We start from the raw sequence: 10,747 nt of genomic DNA on the forward strand, positions 1-10,747 counted from the left end.
TCATGTCAGAAAATATAGGTGACATTCAGGGCCTTGTCACAATGAACTGAATAAAAATATTTGCGAATAATGAATAGTACATGTACCTTCTCATGTTTGTTTTGAGAAATTATGGAGAAAATAATGATTATGAACATTTTCACTCATATTTCAAGCACTGCACAACTAATGATGAAGACACATGTTGTTCTGATATGCATGACCAGAGTATAAATCCTGATTTTCTGTTTGACTGTGTACAACCTGTCTCATGGGTGATGGAAGAAAATAATTCCTGTATTTTCTGTTTGAATGTGTGCAACATGGATTGTGGGTTATATAGAAGCAAGAATACGTCACCATTATATAGAGCATAAACAAATGTTTTTAGAGTGACATAAGTTATAGATAAGTTTTTAGATGAGAAAATGTTCAGCTTGAAATGTTGGGATAACACTTCACATTTTTACACCATGTGACATGTCTACGTCAACCGGTATATACTAATCACTTTAGAACAGTGAAATCCAAAATGTCTCCATTGAGGTAGTCTATTTTTCAATGCACTCAATCTGTATAACTACAATACTTGAATCTTTCCATAGTCATTTTATACTTTAAAAGACCTGAACTGTCAAGGTCAAGGTGCTTTGATTTGGTTGTAAAAAGGACACCAAGATCAAGTTGAAATGGAGAATAAGTGGATGCAATCATCTGATTTACATATTTCAGTAGACTACATATGATTGGATAATTCTTTCTTCATTTGCACATATGCAAATTGAATCATCCGAACATTTATATGATTTGTCTTTTTAGAAATTGAGTGAAAGATTTAAAAGTGCTGAGGGCAATCTCCAAGTAATTAACGAGCATTAAAGTTAACAAACAGTGGATGAAAATGCATTACAATATCATACAAATATGTCTACAAATCCATCACCTACTCCTCCTAAGGTCAAAGTTCATCTGTCTGCCATACATTTCACACAGACATCGTTAACATGCTAAATGTGGTTTACATTCCACTGTGATAATAATCCTTAAATATATAATAGGATAAATCACATAGTAGACCCTTCTCAATTTCACTATGTATTACTTTCAACATGTTAAAACGTTAGCAAGTTATTGTGTAATGATTTCTAGCCTTTCTATCTTAATTGGTGAACTTTTGAAGAAAAACGCATGTTGCAGTTGTAAAGTGCGTAGGATTTCTTGTATTGATTCTCAAAATACAAGTACAACGTAGATCAAATAATAAAAAAGTATGTATCATTCATTCATTTTACAAAATATTTCTTATAAAAATTTTCATTCTTTTTATTTCTCTCAAAATTATCAAATTTTTCACTTTCTATTATTTTCACTAGAAATGTATATATTTCAACAAGACAGACAAAATTTATATTTTGTAATATACACTGTCATGAGAGATGACAATACAATAGTTTTTTTTTTTCCAAATGGATAGAATTCAGCTTATCAGATTGTGTGTAATTACCTATTCACCTTGTTAAACCCTAGACTTTACAAAGTTTCACAAGAATAGACATTTACAAATCATTCAATTTCACAAGAATACCACTGATGAGATGAAGGTAAAGACTAAAAAAAAGCCATGTAATTTGCTTGTTTGTGTGATAATAATGGTGCACATTGTAAAAGACGTTTTTTTTTTAGTTCAACTGTAAGGGGATGTAAATCTTTACATAACAAGTAACAGTACTATTACGATAACAATATGGCTTAGAGGAAACCTGTCCACGGATCCAGATTTACTATAAATAGACATACTATTCAAACTCCTCTAGCTGTAATTACAGGGGTCAACTAAACTAGAACTGTTCTGAAAAGTAAATGCATACCTTGTGTGTTGAGTTTCAAATTTGATTTCAATTTTTCTTAGTAAATCCCAGTTTGTTTGCATGGATTGGCTTGGATTTGACATTTACCTTGCCATCATGTTATTGAATCTAAACAGATTAAATGCATAGACATTGTCTATAGTTAGTGCAATAATGGGCAGCATTGATTAAGTAACTGCAGTATACAAGTTGAAATCTCTACACTAAACAATGGCATTACCTCACAAAGAAAAGAAAGAATTTTTCTAGCTTCACTAGGGTTTTGACCAGTCCGTCAAAAAGAGGAAAACTATGGATTTTATCTTTTTATATTCTATTAATATAACGCAAACGGCAGCCTCAATTCAGTTCACCTCGTTCCTAGTACTCAAGTTACATCAATCTGTCTTATTTCACCACATTCCCTCTAGGCTTGCCATTCTGTCAGTGAGTGATTACATGTATTATATTTATAATCCATGATTACAAGTCACTGTACTGAATCCAAAATCCCATTTTATATGAATCAACCCATGCAGTTCATCATCAAATTGTGAGATTTTTTAAAATATCCCTGGCAATATTGGTTTCAATATCTTCAAGAGGAGGAATAAGGAAGTTATACTTGTTATCACATCATGTATTTCCTGTTGTACAGGGATATTCAAACTACTGGCCTCAGCATTGGAATGAGGTCAAAAGAAACTATCAAAGCTGTACGGTCTTGTTAGAACACTACTCAGGAATCCATGTTTGTTTTTATTTTGGATGTGATAGTGTATATGTAGCTGTGAAGAATGTGACCTCTGACCTCTCTCCAGAGTCTCATCTAGTCAGGTTGGTCTAGCCAACAGCTGATAGTTCTGTAAACATAAAAAGATGATATCTATACTGTGTTGTACTTTTCCTGCAATGTGCAACGTACCATGGTAGAGCTGACCTTACCCTTCTCAAGTGTAGACTTCCTACAGGCCCTTGTCTAGTCTGAATCACACACTGTTATGCAAACATGGGGCATAAAAACAGCCCTATATACCCCTAACAAAAAGTAGTGAGTCATTCCAATTTTTATGTTCTTTAAATTGACCTTTCCCTTGTGTTGAACCGTTTAGAACATTCTATGGATTTACGGTGTAGAAAAATAAATATTATTATCATATTGTGGTATATGCTTTTCGTTAATTTTGATGAAGCAATTTATCTTTCCATGTTACTTCATTATTTCTGGATGACAGGTAGGTCCTGTCAGAAATTGATACTTTACTGTTGTAATTTACTGATAATTATAACACCCCCCCCCCCCCACACACACACACACACACACACCCACACCCACAAAGAACATACCTACATTCAAAATGTACTATTACTCACTGTTAATACTGTAGAATCATTTTTATGCTATGGTTGTACAGTACAGTAGTTACACTGCACTGTACATATGCTATGCCTGTATTATCAGTGAGCCATTCATCCAAAAGTAACTCCCATGCCACTCCAGATAAGGAGTTCCATATTACACCTTTTGGAAACATAGGGCAGATATTTACATAAGTTTCTCATTATGTAACTGTGTCTGCCACTGGAAAGAAAATTTGTGAGGGGATGAATGGAATACTAGTAGTTGCAAAGTACAGGCGGGAATCAGTGAGTGTGGAAGCTGAAATGCATCTGGAAGTGTCCTTGTAATATATATGTATAAAGCACTTAAATGTTGTAGCAATTGTATAATTATCTTGTCTACTGACTGGGAGAATATGATTGTATCAACATAATAAAGTAGATAATGTGCATTTGTTAACAAACTGATTAGACATCAACAACAGTTATACATATAGGGATCTATTTCTGCAGCATTCCACGTACCAGTTTAACATAATCTGATTGTACAATCCTAAATGTCAATAATCTATACTGCAAAAGATACCCTCATGAACCAAACTGGGTGAAAAAAAAATTTGAGACAAGGTCAGCTCATCACGAAGGATATATTTCATTGCATATTCTCAAATGTTCACAAAGGAAAGCAAGGAGGGTGTGTCTGTGTCTTTCAAGGTCAGACCAGTGATGCTTTTTTCCCTCAAACAACATGCACACTTTAACTCATACTTTCATCATGACTCATGTTACCATGGTGATTTTCAAGTGTCTAAAAATAGCGCCAAGGCAAAAGCATACGATTCTGAAAATAATGAGGTTGAGCAAAATTTATATTTGACTGGGAGAGTAACATGTATGACTGCAGCATACTTGTGTACAGGCAATTCTGACATCTATAATGAGTGAAAGATAAGATCAGAGTAGCAAATCTGTGGTTTAAATCTCGTTTGCCTATACTCCACCCAATACAAGTAGGACATTTGCACACACACATACATGCACACAGTTGTGATGTAGACACTTTGTAATTAGGCTTTGTGACTACTGAATGACATCATCCCACTATCAGTTATGTTAGGGTTGACTTCTCATACATTAGTATTACATTTTCATTTAATTTTTTGATTTCTTTTTAAAGATTCTGATAAATTGCAACCACATAAGGTCAACTTGATGGTGTCAAATAAATCACAATTATTAATTTAATGAAAGAATTAGAATATTTCCACAGTGGTTATAAATATATCCTGAAATTTGTTTTTCATTCACAATTTCTTAATGCATCTCAAATGAAGAAAACTAATATTTTGCCTAAAATTCATGTGGCGAGTATAATTCAACTGTCCACATGTGTTCATTTCTTGGCAGGGGACCCCATGCAAAGATTTGTGATGAATAATTGGCTTAGCTTGTAAATTATACAATACTACAATAGAATCAGATGAGACTAATACAAAGGACATATACACACACATTTTGGAATTAATTTACGATAAAATTTGTGGGCTTGCATGTTTAGATTCAATGATAAAAATGCTCTACGTTTGTTCGTTATCCTTGTTAATCACAACCCAATTGATCACAAATGGCGCGCAGGCTAACATAATGAACAGTAAAACAACCCATACAATTCACTGTGAGCATGAACAAATCTTATTTCTATGGTATTTCTCAAACTGGGGCATTAAGAATAGGAAGACATATTCTCTTACAAAGGTATTTTCCAGAATGAACTTGGGAGTAATAAAAGCTTTGAATGATGCGACCTTGGCCGCTTGTTTAGGTGAAACATACAATCTGTGAACTGACACTGTCCTTGGTTGCATAGAAATGTACAAATCTGTGCAACTATAGAGCTAGCTAGCAACCTTTTGTTGAAAGGAATGACAGCCAGACTACCATGTTTCATCTCACAAGGGTCAAGGGTCGTTCATCCATTCACAACAGCGGATACATAATGAGGTCCCTGTACAAGGAAGGTGACTGAACAGTGAGCTGACAAACCATAATGCACACACAATGTAGATAGGCGCAGACTCATATATCAGTGAAAACAGCCGGGTTTTTTAATCATTATCTTTCCTAATCATAGGATATCATCCATGATACAACCAAGTTTACAAAATCAATCAATGTTGTCTTGAACAATACAATCTAGCTATCTTCTACTGGGTTCACACAAACATACATTGGGTGTTATTTACCTAGAAGACAGACCAAGACATATCGTACACACACTGGGGAAAAAACAAGTCAGTCATGTATGTAAATATCAACCCAATGCTGGGAGGTGGTATTTACAATTCAAAACTATATTCAATATATACATATTTTAGGGTAAAAACAAAAAATACTATATATAATTAATAAAAAATATAATGGTTAAAATCATCAGACACACAGATTTGGAAATATAACCAAACAAAAAAATAATATTCTGTATATTATACTTGGCACCATGACTTACAAAAAAAACACACAGTTTTAACATGGATGAAATAAGGTGTACTCTGTGATTTTTTCACTCTGATAAGAATCAGCCTGGTTCAACAAGTACAAATTTCATGTAAATCTACCGATATCTGAGATTTCTTGTGTTTTGGTCAGAAAATGGAATAGAAAAATAGTGATTTCTAAGTAGATTCAATTTCTAAGTACTACATATGTACACTTTACAGCACAGAATAGATTTGTACCAAATATCAACCCTTGTAGAAACACAGCAAAAAATGTGGTCAATTTCGAGGTAATCGTAATCGCACAAGATATTTCTCTCACCTGGGGAAATTGTCCAGGTCATAATATCCAATAAATTACATTAGATTACCAAATAGTTGTTAATATCAAGGTTTGTTCGACTGCACTCACCCCCCCCCCCCCCCAACACCATATTCACGTCACTTATGAAAACTGGTATGTACACATCTGAGATAAGTAATAGGTGAATATAGGATATGTGCTTTCCATGTGACATGTTCTGTTCACTTTCTTCACAATTCCCAGGTGTAAATCTGGGGCCTGAGATTACGACATATAGAAATTGATTCTATGAAGTTTTTTTTACCTTGCTTAAATGCTAGATAAGCTGCGGACGGTATCACAATTCAACATCTTTCTTGGCTTTGTTTTTTTGAATAAGGCTTTTTTCTGTTTTTTTTTTCTTCAGTGAAGGAACGGTTCACACAATAATAATGCCACAGAAACATCACTGATGGCATTCAAAGAAATGTACATCATATGGAATGTAAAGGACAATGGCTGGCTTTATAGAAAAATGGACACACTGGATAGCAGGTAAGCACAATTTGGCCAAGAAAGACACATTTTACACAAGTAAAATTTTCAGAGAACAATAAATGCATTTTTGACACAAAGTGAGTAAAATTTTGTCAGAGAAATGGACGCAGGTAAATAAAATTCTCTCATAGATATGGTCACATTTTTGAAGGTAACTAAAATATTAAATATTACCATAGAAATGGACCTATTTCGATAAAGGTAAATAGCATTTAAGAATGACAAATAAAATAGCTCAAATTGGTTCTGTATGAGATTTAAAAGCTTAGAAAAAAGCACAACTAGCAAAGATTTAAGAATGTGTCATGTATTACCTTAAAAACACACGTTTTTACTTCATATAAGGCATCCTCTTTTTATCATCTTGATTAAAACACAAAAATATTACTCTGTAAACATATCCACAAAAATCTTCAATCATAAAATTCCTGACAGTGAGGATAAAATTTGATTGATTTACAAACAACACAATATTGAAATTCAAGGTCCATTATTTAAGTACAAGCATTCCCATTTCTCCTTGTCGCATTTCAGTTGAGTGTCAAGGTGATGATGACTAACTGACGATTTTTGGCAGTACAGTTCGTTGTGTGTAACCAGCTGGTCCTTCCGTTGCTGCAGCGGGTGCTACTTGTCTTGTTTTGCCACTGGATGCGGCAGCCGGAGGCAACTTGGCAACTGTACCTGAACTGTGTCGCCTGTGTCGTGCTGAAGATGTAACTGCATCTTGTGATGGTGGTTTGGGTAGACGCCTCCGCAACCATGGATGTCGCAATGCCTGGTTTGGTGACATTCTAGTTGCAGGATCCCATTCCAGGCATTTCCTAAGGAAATCAAGGAATAGAGGATCATCGCACCCTTTCAGTGCCTTGACAAGATCCTTACTTCCTGGTGGCCCTCGCGGCTTGCCCCTTCGCGATCTACCACCATTGAGGACAGTTGAACCATCTGGTAGGGTTGTTACCGTACAATATCGTGGATGACCCTTGGAGCTGAAGAAATTCTTTGCCCGTTTAGACTGCTCTAGAAGCTTTTGGGGAGGCATTCCAAACAATTCAATTGTGCAAGCTAACTGGTCTGCTTCATCTTCTCCTGGGAGGAGGGGGTACCCCGTCAATAGTTCTGCTAAGATACATCCAAAGCTCCATACGTCAATTGGCATCCCATAACGTGCTCCTAGGATAACCTCAGGAGCACGGTAGAAACGACTTTGTATGTATGTGTATATGCGCTGGTGCTCATAGCAACTTGAACCAAAGTCAATTACCTTGATACCGCTTCGCCCTTGTTGTTTGAGGAGAATGTTCTCAGGTTTAAGGTCGCAGTGAATAATCCTATTGCGATGGAGGGCATCCAGACATTGTAATAGAGAATGGGCAAACTTCCTAACAAGCTGCAAGCTAAATCCTTGGAACTTATTCTTCTTTATTAGTTCATAGAGGTTCATACTTAGCAGTTCAAATGTTATACACATATGATTGCGGAAATTAAAGTTTTCTAACATATGTATGAGGTTCATATTGTTATCTTTGTCCTGCTTACGTAGATGATCTAAGATCCTTATTTCTTCTTGTGCTTGCCTATGGAACCTTTTCTCGTTTCTAACCATTTTCAATGCTATGTGTTGATTGGTTTTATGATCGTAAGCTTTCACGACCTGTCCAAAACTCCCTTTGCCGATCACTTTAAGTACTTCGTACCTGTACGCAATATGATCGTGAGGTACATGTAGATAGGAACCCTGATCGTCATCATATCCGCAGTTGTTGGGGCCACCTATGACACCTTGGCGCTTTTTTGCATTCGGTCCGACGAAGAAGACATTCGAACTGTTGAATATTTCGTGGTGCTCGTACGACGTTAGTTTGTGCATATACTGTTTCATAGCGTCTTCCGGGGTCACCGGAAGAGTTTTTCCTTTCGCTGATCCTGATTTGGAACCAAGACTAGCTGCACTTGCCTGTCTACGTACGTCGGGTAGTGTAGGCGGAGGGTGAGGTTGGGTATGCGGCACATGATTGGGCACATTATCGGTGTTCCCTCCGTGAATTCGTTTGTGGTGATGATGATCATCGTTGTACAGCTGCTGTACTTGTACACTTCCTACTTTTTCGTGTTTCGGTATATGATGCTTTGACGGTGCTATAGGTGGCAGTTCAACATGCGATGCAGGATCACCAACTGTCCGTGACGTGTCGGACAAATGGGCATAGGCGGCCGGTCCCGTTGTTGTAACCAATGATCGAGTCCTTGTCACTTGCTGCGGTTTTCTCGTCAACGTATCCGCTCCCGTTGCCGCCATTGTAACCCACGATCTCCTCTAAAATATTGCTCGAATAAAAAATCTACCCCAGATGTAAACAAGAAGGTAGATTTTACCTGAATCTGTCCATTGAAACGGTGTGAATCTTGTCCCCTGCCCGCGAACAAAATGGCTGCCTTGAAATGTTGCTGTTTTTTTCCTCGCCAACCGGAGCACTATCGAATTCAAGGGCTGTCGCTATGACGACACCGAGGCTTCCTGCATAAATAGGTAACGTCAGCTAGCAACTAGGTACCCACGTGACATAGTAAGCCAATCATATATGCCGCGTAATGTTGTGTTGTCCTGATGGCTACCATGTTGACTGGTATTGTCATGTAAACTATATACAGCATGTGACCAGTTTTGGCCAATTATCAGTAGACATTCGATACAAATGAAATTTTACCGGCCACTATAGCACTGATCATGCTTGAGCGCCGCTTTGGAATTCGTTACATTGCGTATCACTATAAACACGTTCGACCAACCACACGGATTATATTACACGATTGCACTTGTTTTTGTTTTAATTTTCTTTCCCCTTCAACATTTAAAAAAAAGTAATTTCTTATCATTTAAACAACTGAAATTTGAAATTAACATACAACTATAGTAATTATTATTTTATTGTATTATGTGAGGGGGGGGGGGGGGGTCCGCAACATGCAAGGTGGGCCATCAGTAATGAAAGTGTATAAAATCAATAATTGTAACTAAATCACAGTAAGGGGCAGCCAGGTACCAGCACTTGCAAACACTATACATGTTTATGGATACAGTACAGGGTTGTAAATGGGACAATGAACTTTAAATATAAAGAGAGTTTAAATTTTGACAAAAGTCAAAGTAAATTAAAAGTTAACCTTTTAGATATGAAGGGGAAAAAAGAAATTTGTGAAGTGGACAATACGCAATAATATTTTAATTGTCCTTTCATTGATATATGTTTATTTTATTCTTAAACTGATGATTGTCATCAACTTTTTAATTGGTGATGAAAAGTTGAATTATCTACTAATACATGTATCTTTTTTTTATTTAAAATTCCCCTTATTACACAGTATAAAGTCTACTATATATGGTGTAACACCTCACTTTTTTTTTGAATAACGAAGTTAATTTGCAACTTCAATGTGATACAAATTGTATTTCACATCTAAACTTGAGTAAAACTTTTCAAATTCAACTTTTTACAGGTGTTTTCCACTCTATACATCAGAACTTGAACAGTTTGTAAACAACCCCTTCAACATGTATGTATAAGTTTTACAGTAATGCATGATGCTAGGAAAAATATATAATTTTTTTAAATAGAAAAACTGACCTTTCAGGCCTAAAAGTTTACATTTGTAAACCCTATTTTTTTTTTATGGTTTCTGACGACCGTTTGACCAATTGTATATAAATCCTGGTCTATTAGCAAAGCTTTATTGTTGGCAAAATAGTTCTAATCAACTAACAGTGACATGCAACTAGATGCCTACAGGGATATCAACAGGTGAATGGCAAAATATTGCCAATAGAGGGCGCTATTACATGACAATAGTTAGGTTTTGTAAATCGCACATAATTTCTCAGAAATTTCATACATTTCACTATACAAACTTTGACTCTTTGCTGAGCCTCTCCTCAGGTGGTATAATTCATCATTGAGAAAATGGTGTAACAAGGATGCCAAGGTTCAATAGTTGTGCTGTAGCATATGAGGGGGCAGGACAGGTGGTGGGGGTGTATAAACTTGCATGTGTGGTTGACTTTACTGTCTTCTCTACTATAAACTTTGTGAGGGTAGCATTTACCGAAACAAGAAGTTTTTATACTGTCATGCATATGCATGTTATTTATCATCTTCCTAGAGTGAATAGTTTTAACCATAGACCGTGGGTGGAGGGTCTATGTTTTAACTGGTGTAGATGGTATATATGGGGGTTCAATTTTT

General features: G+C 36.0%; 1 protein-coding gene across 1 annotated transcript; it reads right to left on the reverse strand.

Annotated features, from left to right (window-relative positions):
- Positions 1-5,234: 5,234 nt before the first annotated feature.
- LOC144437951 (dual specificity tyrosine-phosphorylation-regulated kinase 2-like) lies at positions 5,235-9,013 on the reverse strand. The gene has a single exon (XM_078126987.1). The coding sequence runs from the start codon at positions 8,803-8,805 to the stop codon at positions 7,060-7,062; it is 1,746 nt and encodes a 581-aa protein (XP_077983113.1). The 5' UTR covers positions 8,806-9,013; the 3' UTR covers positions 5,235-7,059.
- Between the last annotated feature and the right edge of the window lie 1,734 nt (positions 9,014-10,747).

The sequence above is a fragment of the Glandiceps talaboti genome, chromosome 1 (genome assembly GCF_964340395.1).
Source record: "Glandiceps talaboti chromosome 1, keGlaTala1.1, whole genome shotgun sequence".
Classification (NCBI taxonomy): domain Eukaryota; kingdom Metazoa; phylum Hemichordata; class Enteropneusta; family Spengelidae; genus Glandiceps; species Glandiceps talaboti.